Genomic DNA, 14,291 nt, shown 5'->3' on the forward strand with positions numbered 1-14,291 from the left:
TGGGCTACATCTGGAGTACTGCATACGGTTCTCATCGCACTATAGGAAGGATATTGAGGTTTTGGAGAGGGTGCAGAAGAGATTTACCAGAACACCACCTGGTTTAGAGGACATGTGCTATTACAACAGGCTGGATAAATATGGGTGGTTTTCTCTGGAGTGCCAGAAGCCAAGGGAAGATCTGATAGAAATTTGTAAGATTATGAGAGGCATAAACAGGGTAGAAATTGAAGGTGGGAGGGGTTAGGTTCAAAGGGGATGCGAGGAGCAAGTTTTTTTTTACATATAAACACAGTGGTGGATGCCTGGAATGCACTACTTGGTATGGTGGTAGAGGCAAAATACATTGTAGGCTTTTAAGAGACGTTTGGATAGGCACATAGATGCAAGGAAGATGGGAAGATATGGACATTGAATAGATAGGAGGGAATATTGTTTGGGTGTTTTTGATTTGCTTTTTAGCTGGTTTGGCACAACATTGTGGGCTGAATGGCCTATTCCTATGCTGTACTGTCCTACTCTTTAAGTTAAAGATGGGTCAGAGCCAGGAGAACACCATCTAAGGCCTTTAAATCTGCCATGGCTGATCTGCAGTACAACTCCTTGTACCCACTTTCACATTACCTTAATGGTTTTGGCAAAGATCTGTACTACAGTTCAAAATTGATTAATTCTGGCATCAAATGCCATTCGAGGAAAGCAATTCACATTTCTGTCACTGTAGTTACAACTGCAACGTCCCAACTTCAGTAAGGGTCTAGCTCTAATTTTTAGACTAAGTCAATCAATGAAAATAATTTCTTATGATTCTATTGTCAAAAACAACTTCAAAATAATTATTTCAACAACTGTCCCTTGTGATTTTGCAACTCTAGTCACCAGTTAAAATTTTGTTTCCAATTAGGTCCACTCAATCCTAACATGTGCAGCCAGACACATCTGAATGCTGTGGGTTGAGCTTACCCTGAATCTCTCCTTGTGGATCTTTGTAGAACCATTTCATAGCTGCCTCATGTGAGAGGGGCAAGGCAGCAGCAGCAGCTCGACTCCTTTGATCCTGCATCATCTCGACAAACCGCTCATCGTCTAGTGAGTTGTCGTGAAGCGATGCAACCATTTTTTCAGCTTCCTACCACAGAGGAATAGCAACACATTAAAGAAATACCAATTACATGATAATCTGCACCAATTTTAATAAGGCATTACCTACAATACTTTAAACCAAGAACTAGGAAGTGGGAATAAGTTGGGTAGTTTTTCATGGGTTGGCATAGACTCTCAGCTATTGGGCCATAGATTTAAGTTATTTTATGAACAATTTGGAAAATATATGGTTTGGGTGGTCAATGGTTGGGTTGAGATGTTTTCCAATCTTGGAAATTTACTTGCAAATGTTTTCACACCTTACAAGGAGACATCATCAGTGCGCTGTTAATTGTGGTGTGCCCTCAGAATGCTTGAATGTAAGGATGAGATTTCCTCCTTACATCACAATTCAGTTTCCATAATCAGCTGATTGATAAGTATATAAAGGCCAAGCATTTGGAGGACGCACCACAATTATTGAGATACAATGCGGAATAAACCCTTCCAGCCCTACAAGCCACGCCGTCCACCAATCCCCCAATTTAATCCCAGCCTAATCACAGGACAATTTTACAATGACCAATTAACCTACTGTGAGAAGAAACCCACACAGCCACGGAGAGAACCTACAAACTCCATACAAGCAATGGCAGGGATTGAATGTGCTTTGCTGGTACTGTAAAGCGTCATGCTAAACACTACGCTACTGTGCCACTCCAATTAACAGCACACTAATGTCTCCTCATATAGTGACAAAACACTTGCAAGTAATTTGCCAAGATTGGAGAACGAATCAACACAACTATTTTATGAATGTAGATGTTATTTCTAGACTGTCCATTTACTTTAAAATTCTTACAACACACTGGAGGAACTCAGGTTGGGCAGCATCCGTGGAAACAAACAGTCAACGTTTCGAGCCGAGACGTTAACTGTTCATTTCCACAGATGCTGCCCAGCCTGCTGTGTTCCTCTGGCGTGTTGTATGTGTTGCTTTGACCACAGCATCTGCAGTGTACTTTGTGTTTTCTTTAAAATTCTGATATTTTCATGACACTGCAGGCAGGTACACTTCTGATATCAAGCATATGGAATGTATAGAAACAAACTAGAAACCTTCCAGCATCTTATAAAATTAAACTTGCAGCAATGCAACCCCATAGAAGAGTTACAGAAGAGTCACCATAACGTCAAGTTAACCATAGAAGTATAATATTTAGTAAAATGAACGACTAAAATTTCAAACAATTAGGGCAGAAGTACAATACATGGCTGCACATTATTTATTCTGTTACTATAACCAAAGCAAGAGGCTTATGGACTATGGCTGGCTTTTATAAAAATCACAGCAAAGTTATCTCAATAGAATACAAATGTTCTAACCGCTACCTGCTCAAACCGTTTCATCCCTTCATCGTCGTCATTATCTGCTGGTATGAATTCAGCAGCGGTGCCAGGGTATGGAGGAGATGAGGAAGGTGAAGAGGATGATAAAGTTGAGACCGTGGCTGGACTCAGCTGAGCAGGCTGGCCCAAATTCACAGCTTCTGCATGGAAGCAAAAAGGAATTAAGGGTCAAGAGTTTCAATAATCACTGTGACCCAGCAACTCTAGAAATATAGTCAAGCGTCAGCTCAATAATACACCAGCACAGTTGCACGAGTCAGTGATCACAACCTTCACTCTAGAGTGCATCTGTATCTCCTTGTTGAGATTAGTCTCCCAATTGAAAGAAAAATTAATCAGAGAATGACACATTATCTGAAATAGAGTCAATATATTTCTGGCTTGGGCATTTCATCAGAGCAGTCATAAATAGTCTTTCAGGTACGAAACTAAATAAGGTGTATGACTCACATGCCCTGCTTTTACTTCCAGTTCTTGTTTATCATTCACTCCCAATCTAAAGAAAAAGAAAGGGGCTAATGTGGTCTCAGCCCCTGTAACTGCTTGAAAATTTTATGTACAAGAATCTTTCTGCAATTGCAGGAGCAGGAGACAAATTTGTCTGCTCTTTGAATACACCAGCACAATGACAATAGATCCAATGGCTCTCTTCTGCTTGACAGAAGCTTGCAATTCTCCATCCACAGAATAAAATTCTCTCCAATAATCACCTGCTTTAAAAAGCAGCATGCAAGAAAAAACATTTTAAATGACTGTTCAGATTAAATTATCCTTTTTTTGTTGAGAAATTGAAACCAAAAAAGCACTTTATAGCCAGAAGACCCTCTGTCTGGGTTTTTTTTGGGTCAGAACATCCTATGCTGTAGCCCTACTCCAGAACAAGTCATTACAATAGTCCTGATGAAGGGTCTCAGCTGACACATTAACTGTTTATTCATTTCCATAGAGATGCTGCCTGAGCTGCTAAGTTCCTCTAGCATTTTGTTTGTTTTACATTGCAATGGCAACTGTGTCTCTGAAGTACCTAATTAACTCTAAAGTGCTTTTGGATGTGTTGCATGAATCTTGCTTTCTACTTCTGAAGTGTTTCTAAGAGCCCTGATTATTAGTAGCATTAGATAATGCTTTCTGCCCCTTCCAGAAAAGTCCGACATTTAGAAGATGACTTCTATGATCACTGAATATTTCAAAGCACTTTATATTCCGCAAGTACTGTAGGAAACACAGCAGCCAATTTTTCTGTGCTACAGTGGGAGGCAAGGCCAAATGCTGATGGCTTGGTGAAAATATAACTGACTAGCCAATCCATCCAACTTCAGGACAGTCTCCCAAATATCCAGATCAGGCAAATGTTCTGAGTTTCACATTAAAACAGAAACATTACACCATGCACTGCTTGATACAAGCACACCATGGGAAATTATACGCTATTCCTATACACAGAAGAATCAATATGGAAAGTAAAGGTTTAACTTTGATATTGTTTATAAAAATGCAGAAACAACCACATTTAATGTTTTGAAACCTTTTGTGGTTCTTTCCCTTTGAATTGGCTTACAATTTTTGTATGATTTTGACTTGGAGGTGATATACAGCTTGAAATACGGAGCAGTAATTACCAAAATTTATGTGGATGAGATATGCAGTCACAAATTCCAATTTCTACGTTCATTTATTTTGTTTATAAAGACATGGTGAGGAACAGGACTCTGCAGCCTGCAGGCAGCAGTGGGAATTGAGCCCAGGTCTCCTGACTGTAAAGTGCTGTGCTGATCACTACTTTACTGTGCCGCACAATTTGCAACATTCTACACGTTTCCTTATAATATGCATGCATGATTTAACAGGTGCCAGTGACATTTCCCTACCATCAACAGCTTTGTGTCCTTGCGTATCTGACACAGAATCTGTCACATCCGTCTCAGCCCGATGTACAACTGCCTCACATTCTTCAGGTACCGGAAGGAATCCTTCCTGGGGCTGGGATTCCGAGGGAGAGGAAGACGAGCATGATGGAGAGGTCTTGCCGTTGAATGTTTCGGTGTGCAGATCTGTTCTGTCTATATTGGATTTTTAAAAATTGTCACTGACATCTAAAACTTAATAAGCATTTTAAAATAACTACTAGCTTTTAACCTAGTTCATGTGGAAAAGCTAACATGGACACCACTGTCCTGGTGTCAGCCAACATTTGTGCTCAAGAGTGGCTAACTGAAAAAGGTTGAGCAAGGTGCCTACCAACTTACTCTCTTCTGCATCTTTTTGTAGTTTTGATCACCCTTTTATAGGAAAGTTAGTATTAAACTGGAAAGAGGGCAGAGACGATTTATGAGTAACAGACAAAATACTGGAGGAACTTAGCAGGTTAAGCAGCATCCATGGAAAGGAACAAACAGTCGACATTTCAGGCCAAGCAAGGTGCTAGCTCAAAGAGTTAACTGTCTATTACTTTCTGTTGATGCTTCTTGACCTGCTGAGTTCCTCAAGCATTCTGTATGCAATACTGTAGATTTCCAGCATTTGCAGAATTTCTTGTGTTTAAGATTTACAAGGAAGCTGCAAGGATTGGAGGGCCTGAGATATAGGAGAAGTTGAGCAGGTAGAACTTTGTTCACTGGAGTGTGGGAGATTCAGGGTAGACCTCAGATGTGAATAAAGTCAAGGGCACAGATAAGGTGAATGAATTTTGACTTTCTTCCAGGAAAGGGGAACTTATAACTAGAGGGTTTAAGGTGAGAAGTGAAAAGTTCAAAAAACAGCCCAGGAACAATTTCTTCACTCATAGGCTGGTGTGTAGATGAAAAGAGCTGCTAGAGAAAATATCTGATGTAAGTGAAGCAACAACATTCAAAAGACATTTGGATAAGTATATAGATGTGAGGGGTTTAAGAGGATATGAGCCAAACATAGGCTAATGACTCATTTACTGGGCACTATGGTCGACAGTGACTACCTGGGCCAAAGGGCCTATTCCCATGCTGCATTATTCTACGAATCCATAAAAGCAAAAGGTCAAGGTGGGGTCAGGAAGAACATTAAAAACTGCCCAAGGACTGGATATGCACTTAGGAAAAAAAACATTAGCACTGTTCTGCACAACCAGATATAGCAAGAAACCTTTTCCTGCCAACGTATACCTTGCCACAATTCATATAATGAAATTCAGCAAATTATCACTGAACTGCATTACAAATTGATAATGTCAAAAAGATTCGTTGGTATTTATCACTTGTATATCAGAGATCCCCATTTACTACAGTCCAATTTTCATTAGACTGCCCTCCAGCCAGGCAACCATGATGCCTGCATTTCTCCCTCTCTCCTAAGAATACACTTGTGTATTCATGCACCAGCAGGGAACTCACCACCTTAAGAGCAAAAACATTTTTAATATGAAAACAGAAGATGTCAGAAACACTAGGCAATAATTGTGTAAATAAACAGTTTATGTATAACTGACCCAAGTATATCCAACATTTATGTTGGAAATAATTCAGAAGATGTGTAGCTTGGGTATTTGATGGTCAGGTTGAGATGTCCTCTGATCTTGGCAATTTACCTGCAAACATTTTGTCACCATGCGAGAACACATTGTCAGTGCGCTGTTGATTGTGGCGAGCCTTCCAAATGCCTGGCCTTTATATACTTTTGAATCAGTTGATCAGAAGTCATTTCCTAAACTCAAAAGAAATGTGAGGAAGAAATTGCACCGCTGATTGGTTGCATGGCCAACTCTGTGCATTGTGGTCAGAAATTTTGCCCGCATCGGCTCACAAATAGGATCGAGATCTACGTTGGTTTACAGAATTGTTTGTGGGAAACATGCTTCCGAGAATTCTCTTGCATGCCACATGTTCATTTGCACCCTAACTTTCAGTGATGCCCAGTCGAATTTATGCCCCTCTCAATCTTCATGGGTAGAGACTACGGGGAGTTTGCCATGCCACTTTAAAGCCTATTGATGTTCATGGATCCTTGTGGATAGTTTCTCTCCTAGCTTGGCTGACATAATACTTGCCACAATGGATTGAAAAGTCTATAAAGGCCAAGCATTTGAAAGACACACCACAACTGACAGCGCACTGACAATGTCTCCTCGCTTGGTAATGATACATTTGCAAGTAAATTGCCAAGATCAAAGAACAACTCAACCCAACATTTATGTATTTCAGATTTCCAGGATTTAAATTTTAAGATCGAGCATCTCCACATTTTTAATTTTTAAAAGTTTTTAGTGTTTGCTACAAATCAGAACTATACTATCAAACTAGTTTGGTAAAAATAAAGGCATGGAGATTGTAGTTACCTGTATCACCATTTTCTGTCCTTTCAGATTCCTTGTAAAATTCCATATCGTATTCATTTTCCGGTCGCTCGTCCAATTCATCCATTCCCCTGAACTCCAGCTCCTGTTCTTCAGGAATTGGCTCCTTGGAACCCTTCTGCTTAAAGCACCAATCAATAAAAGTTGGGGATTAAAAACAGAACCGGAGATGACTGATCAGGAATTTTATCACTCAATAACCTGCACTGCCCAAAGTATCTCCAGATGGGTAGAAATGGAAGTAATAACTGGAAAAGCAGAATCACATTAAGAAAAAAAATTAAAATTCCATGTTTCTCTTTTAATCTCTTACCCACACTAAAACATGTTTCTCCTCTAAACTCCTGCCCATTTTACTTCAGAACAATCACTCCTTGCCTTTAAAGACATGAAAGCCCCAGATGAATCAAATGTCCCCATCTCTTCCTCTGCATCTTCCAGGCACCATTCGGGCAAATTATCCTTCTCGTCTTCATAGCTGCCACTGCCCGTCCGGCCCCGCCTGTACGAACGCTCTTCGTCTCGCTCCCGGAAGTCAAAGTCAAACCTGCGCCGCCGCTGATCAGCATGGTCCCTCCAGCCTGCGGAGCGAGGACCATCTGGAGTAATGGGAGAGGTTTAGAATATTAGAACATACAAGTGATGAGACACAATAAGCACTTAATAAACAAAACCAAAGGAAGCAACTTTTTCTCTCTGCTATAGCCAGTAAGAACTTGCCAAAACTTTAACTATCTTAGCATACAAGCTCAGGGTGCTCAATGAAGACTCAGGGTAGTCAAAATGATAACATTTCTTCATAACAAATACACTTAATTCCAAGAAATGGATGTCAGCTTCAAGAAATCTCATGTCATGAATACCAGTATCATCCTTTTCCCATTAATCCCTCAAGCTTTCCATTTTACAAATTACCTTCTCATTTATTCACTTCAAAGTTTAAAAAAAAACCGCCCCTCCCCACCACCTAAAATGCTCCTTCAAAGGCCCTGCATAAGTTCACAATAAATTTTGACCAATCACCTGGACTAGGAGGTCGCCACCGATCACCTTCTCTTCTTGCTCCAGCTGTCCTCCAACCTCCATCCTCATCTTCGCCATTCTGCTCTTCGCGGATGGCTCGCCAGTTCTCACTGTCAGAGCGAGCAAAATCCTGCTTGCGCGAGGTTGGAGCCACTTCCTCAAACCCTACCCGTACTTAACAGAAAGCGAAGAAAAGGGAGGAGGATAGAGGAGAAAGAGAAATGGGAAACGAGAAATGTCAGGTTTGGTACTTCCCCCCCCCCCACCCCACCCCCAAAGGAATTAGCTGCCTAGTATTAGCTCACTGAAATTAGGTGATTACCTCCATAGCACTAGTTTTCCTCAAAATTAAAGTTAGAATTTGCTTCTGATCACCATTTGACTACTGGAATAGAATTTTAGATTTGATCATATTTTCCTAAAACTTCAAATCATACCTCCATCTCTACGGCCGGACTTCTCAAATCTTCTGTCACCCCTGCAAAATGCAAGAAAATGTTGGTTAGTGAATAGACAGACAGGAAACGGAGAAAATAAAGGACCCCCCCTCCCCTAATGCAAGCAGGCAAGTTAACAGGAAATGTCTTTTTAAGATGTCTGCACAGCAAACATGTAAACTTACACCAGCTTTCAAAAACTGACATAGTTTGAGGATAACGTTGGGCTTTTATTATTAAGCAGCACTTACTAGGCTATTGCAGATCTCTCCTTCCCATATTTTATAATATTCTGTAACATTGTTGGCCATTTATCAATGAATCTTCAGCTTTGTCCGGAGATACCTCCCTTCCTTCCCCGAGTATACTGAGAGGCACCTTTAAGCAGAATTTCCTTTGGTGGGGTGTGTTGCCATCAAACTTTGCATTTTTACTTGTCATTTAGATATCATACATTCTAGTATAAATTTTAACCTTTTTATGTTGAAGTTCTTCCTTTGCCATTAGTTTGGTGACAAAAATAAGTGCCAAGTGTAATCATGGAACCATCAGTTACAATCAAAAATGTACAACATAGAAACATGTCCTTCCACTCCACCTCATCCAAGCCCACTGACTTATGTAAATCTCATGTGCCTGCATTAGGCACATGTAACTACCCGTACACATTTCCTAACCAATTACCTATCAGAACATCTTTTAAATACAGGTGTCCCCCGCTTTATGAATGTTCGCTTTACGCCACTTCGCTTTTACAACAGACCTACATTAGTCACCTGTTTTTGAATTACAAAGAGGATTTTTGCTTTTACAAAAATTTTTCCCATATAAATAAATGGTTCTTCGCTTTACGCCATTTCAGCTTAAGAAAGGTTTCATAGGAACGCTCTACCTTTGTAAGGGGGAGATTAGGGTTATAATTGTTATAACCCTAACCCTCTACCCACCTCCTCTGCAGTTTATTAAAGATTGTCATCACCCTCTGAGGAAAAACTTACTCCTTTAGATATGCTTTAAATTTCTCCTCAATCACCTTCCAATTCTAGACACTCCTGCCCTGGCAAAAAGATTCTGACTATTTAGAAATATAGAAAACCTACAGCACAATGCAGGCCCTTTGGCCCACAATGCTGTGCCGAACATGTACTGACTTTAGAAATTACCTCAGGTTACCCATAGCCCTCTATTTTTCTAAGCTCCATGTACCTGTCTAGGAGTCTCTTAAAAGACCCTATTGTATCCGCATCTACCACAGTTGCCGGCAGCCCATTGCATGCACTCACCACTCTCTGCATAAAAAACTTGCCCCTGATATCCTCTCCGTACCTACTTCCAAGCACCTTAAAACTGTGCCCTCTTGTGTTAACCATTTCAACCCTGGGAAAAAACCTCCTACTAGCCACGTGATTAATGCCTATCACTCCAAGGAGAAAAGGCCAAGTTCACTCAACCTATTCTCATAAGGTATGCTCCCCAATCCAAGCAACATCCTTGGAAATCTCCTCTGGGCACTTTCTATAGTTTCCACATCCTTCCTGCAGTGAGGTGACCAGAACTGAGCACAGTATTCCAAGTGGGGTCTATCCAGGGTCCTATGTAGCTGTAACATTACCTCTCAGCTCTTAAACTCAATCCCATGGTTGATGAAGGCCAATGCACCATATGCCTTCTTAACCAGAGTCAACCTGCGCAGCAGCTTTGAGTGCCCTACGAATTCAGACTCCAAGATCCCACTGATCCTCCACTCTGCCAAGTCTTACCATTAATACTATATTCTGCCATCATATTTGACCTACCAAAATGAACCACCTCACTATTTGAAATGTTGTTGAAATGCCTAGTGAGGCACGGCAACTAAATGCACAACTCCTGGCTGAGATCTATGTGGGACCAATGAAGTTCAAATATTATTTCCAGGTAATTAAAAATACTTATAATATTGTGCAATTATTACCTGATAATACAAAACATTCAAGATAATTGAATTAAATGTTCATTTCTCTTTTACTTTTGTCCTGTTACTTAAATTATTATGCAAAATAACAATTAGCATTTATACCATTAATATAGCAAAATATTCCAAGGCACTTCATATGAATGTTAACAAAGAATTTGATGCTAATCATGTCAGGAATATAACAAGAGGTGAGAAAAAGCTCAATAAGGAAATAAGTTCTAAAGAATGACATGGAGTGGGGCTCTGCAGATCTTACCAGCATTGAGCCTATGCAGGTGAAAACCAAGCAGCCAATGAAAAATCAATAAAATAATAAACAATCTGCCAGAGGAACTCAATGATTGAGTAGCTTGAGTGAGAGGAAAGGAATCATTGACGTTTCAAGTCAAAAACCCTCATCAGGACTCCTGAACCCAAGAGACCTATCAATGATACTTCACAGCAATTAGCCACTGATTGACAGTAGATTGTCTGGACAGTCATTCACTAGATTGAACTTACTCTGCTGCTTCTTTTTGGTTAGTTCAAAGTACATTTATTAAAGTTTGCATATATTATACAACCTTGAGATTTGTCTCCTAACAGGAAGCCACGAAAAAAGAGATCCAAGTGAACCCATTTTAAAAAAGACAATCAAACACTAAACATGCAGTGAAAAAAAATTGTGCAAACAATAAATGCCAGCAAATATAACTGTACCCCTTAATTCTACAAAATCACCTCTCAGCCTCTTATACTCAGTGCCTCATAAAATTACATCTCCACTAATACCCTTCAAGAAGGAAATCTGCAATCTGTGTCAACTCAATCTGAATCCAGGTCCACTGATGAGGATGACTTTAAACTGCCTTAATTCTGGAGCATTTCGAGATGGACAATGAATGTCAGCTTTGCCAACAACATCCACATCTCATGAATGAAAAAATCAAAAGATGTAGGTCTTTGACTTGCTGAGTTTTCCAATAATGAGCATCCCATTCATCTCCAGTTTCTAGGCTCTTCACAGAAATAAACCTGCTAAGCCTAGTATGTTAGAGAACATGTTTCACACCAAGTCCATGGCCATGCAGTCATACTGGAAATAGGACTAAGCTCCAGTATCATATTAGAGAATATTTTTCATACCAAGTCCACGGCCTTGCAATCATCCTTGAAGTAGGACTCCAAATCATGAACATGATACATGAACCCCAACAGTTGAAATATAGATTTACATTTGTACCACATAAAACTAGTTCCGTAATTTGTATCCTGTCTCCTCTCTCATTTAAAGATTTGTGAACATCTCACCCCTCCACTGGGGATAGATTGTATACACATTTTCCTATTCTTACAAGATTTATGTGAAAATTCCAAGCATACAATTTCACCTGACCACATGCACCTGCTCCTCCAAGACAACTACAACCCTGTTGTAGGGTTTGGAGACTTGCATACCTTAATGAACCAGAAAGTTATGTTCACTGGAGTCAGGACTTTATGCTTTGGCTCTTAGTAGGGTCTCCCATGCTAAACAGGTTAACTGGTAGACCCCAGACCAAGAGTGGTCCACCAGTCCTTCAGGTTTAGGGGTTCAGCTCAGGGATAACAACCCTGACGAGCCAAAAAAAAATTGTTATGAAAACAGCAATGAAGAATCCTTCTACATCTGAGCATGACAGCATTCCTGAGTCTGATGGTAGTGGAAAAAAAATAAATTGAGCTACTGACATAATGAAGGAAGCCCTGAACACCGCCAGAGATGGAGGACCTTCAGTGCTGCCCTAAACGCCAGTGGTGTAACGAGCAGAAGGTAGGGTACGTGCAACCTGTGACCATTAGCCAAACCACTTCCATTAGTCAAAAAAATTACACAGAAAAAACAGCAAGATAAAACTTGGAACTCTGTAGTTTATCTCTGTAGATGAAGTTCTAAACAGTTCAAAGTTAAAGGCAGAAGTATGGTGGGGGCACGCTCCCAAAATTTAAGAATGACATTACCCAAACTATCCAGGCATACTTAATTTCTGCACTACCAGGACAGCATTGGCTTTAATACAGAAGGTCTAGTGGATGACTGCAGCAAAACACTAATCGCTACATCTTCTTGCTTCTGAAGTGCATGATCATACACTTCCGATACTGTATTCCACCTGCCACTTGTTTGCCCATTCTTAAAACTTGTCCAAGTCCTTCTGTAGCCTCTCTGCTTCCTCAATTCCAAAGTCCCTTTGCACCTCTGATTTTTGAATTTTCTCCCTGTAAAGAAAATTTCATCCTGTCTCACCACAGAGCAAATCCATCGGGAAGGAAAAAATTCTGCAGCCAAATTTGGGAGTGTCCAAGATGCACACTTAATGGGCACACAAAATCAACCCAATGAGCATAGACAGTCATCAGGTAAATTTTCAGTCATCAGCCTTGTACAGTTATTAAAGTGGTAGGACTGCCTCATTAAATATTTCAAAATAAGATGTAGATACTGGAGGCGGTACAAAGCAAATTTCAGTCTCTACTTCCACACAATTTTTGAACTGACTGTTACTGGATAGCAAGAGTCTTCCATTTTCCAACTCTGATTCAACCTCATTACTAACTGAATAGTTATAAAAGAGCTACCAGAGATGTAGAAATCAAAATAGCAGTAACCTTTTTGAAAACAAGGCACTACCAACAAATTAACGTAAAAAAGGGAGTTTATTTTGAGGACAAAAGACAAACTGTTCATAAACATTTGTATTGTGCTTGCTGGACCTTACCAGGGGTTAAATGCAAGTGGCAACTGAACCTGGAAGAAAATCCCAATGGGCACCCAAATACACACTTTACTGCTCACGAAATAAATGCTAGCCAAAATTTCCTATTCTCTTACAACAAAGTAGTCCATCAAGTCCACCATCACAGATACTAAGGAAAGCTTTCACTTTGAGGTGAAGTTCAAACAACATCAAGCATTACTTTTCTATCCTGCTTCAACACCTTGCTACACCTTAACACCAAGTTATAGATGCTCTAATACTCAAGATGAAACACTGAACCCCCTGAAACATACCTTTCCTCCCAGCTCTGACTCCTTAGCATTTCACGTCCTCCACGACCAAACCCCCCTTCTCCATCTTCAAAACTTCTTTGGTAATAACCGCTTTCTCCTCTCCCTCGACCTGCATGAAAAGGGGCAAGATAGAAGTACTCAGATAGATCGAACACCAATGGCCAAAATACATTTACAAATGAAAGAAGTGTTCCTTGAAGATCTCTTCAGCACGAGCCCAAATGAGTTTGAAAATACTGTGTTCCACCTCAATATTCTTCCACTTTTGCTACACTGAAATGTCTGCAGTAGAGCAACAAACAGGACACAATGCTTCTGAAATTCAGCGGAGGATACTGAAACAAACTGAATTTCAAGCTCCAGGTTTAAAGACAATAAAAACAAAAAAAAACTAAAATAATTTGACATCAAACGTATTCACATTTTGCAGCATACTGATCTATTTTGGTCAACTTCTGAGCCTCTGATTTAAATGTCATTGATTCTTGCATTAAATTCAGCTTATAGTAAATTAAGAATTGCTTGCGGAACATATGAATGTGCTTAAAAACAATTAGAAAGTAATTATTCAATCCCTCAAGCCTGCTCTTCCATTCAATAAGATCATGGTTGCTTCAAATACAAGCTCAAATGTACTCCTAGCAACACACACAAGATGCTGGAGAAACTCAGCAGGCCAAGCAACGTCTATGGTAAAGAGTACAATCGAAGTTTCAGGCCGTGACTCTTCATCAGGACTGAAGGAAAAAAACGAGTTCAGTATTAGAAGGTGGGGGGAGGGGAGGAAGAAACACAAGGTGATAAGTGTACTGTACTCCTAACAGCTTTCTGCCCTCGTTAATCAAGTACCTATAATCGGCCCTCCTTATCCACGGGGGAATTGGTTCTGGGGACACCCCCCCCCCCCCCCCCCCCCCCGCGGATACCAAGATTCGTGGATGCTCAAGTCCCTTATTTAACATGTATCATTAGGACCTGGCAGTGCAGCTCTGAATCTGCAGTGTTTCTGTTCACAAAAATAATCAC

The 14,291-nt window shown here is 40.3% G+C and overlaps 1 protein-coding gene across 6 annotated transcripts in view; it reads right to left on the reverse strand.

Annotated features, from left to right (window-relative positions):
- Window positions 1–14,291, reverse strand: part of LOC140729277 (GRB10-interacting GYF protein 2-like) — a 149,352-nt gene that overhangs the window by 62,973 nt on the left and 72,088 nt on the right. For 4 of the 6 annotated variants that reach the window (XM_073048872.1, XM_073048875.1, XM_073048870.1 and 1 more), the window contains 8 exons: window positions 13,266–13,374; window positions 8,278–8,318; window positions 7,841–8,014; window positions 7,196–7,416; window positions 6,800–6,935; window positions 4,362–4,553; window positions 2,476–2,633; window positions 964–1,129 (listed from right to left, as the gene is read on the reverse strand). In XM_073048872.1, coding sequence (XP_072904973.1) covers window positions 964–1,129; window positions 2,476–2,633; window positions 4,362–4,553; window positions 6,800–6,935; window positions 7,196–7,416; window positions 7,841–8,014; window positions 8,278–8,318; window positions 13,266–13,374 — 1,197 coding nt within the window. The remainder of the gene's footprint in view (window positions 1–963; window positions 1,130–2,475; window positions 2,634–4,361; window positions 4,554–6,799; window positions 6,936–7,195; window positions 7,417–7,840; window positions 8,015–8,277; window positions 8,319–13,265; window positions 13,375–14,291) is intronic. The other 2 variants (XM_073048874.1, XM_073048873.1) reach the window with 2 other exon arrangements.

Source organism: Hemitrygon akajei, chromosome 6 (genome assembly GCF_048418815.1).
Source record: "Hemitrygon akajei chromosome 6, sHemAka1.3, whole genome shotgun sequence".
Lineage (NCBI taxonomy): Eukaryota > Metazoa > Chordata > Chondrichthyes > Myliobatiformes > Dasyatidae > Hemitrygon > Hemitrygon akajei.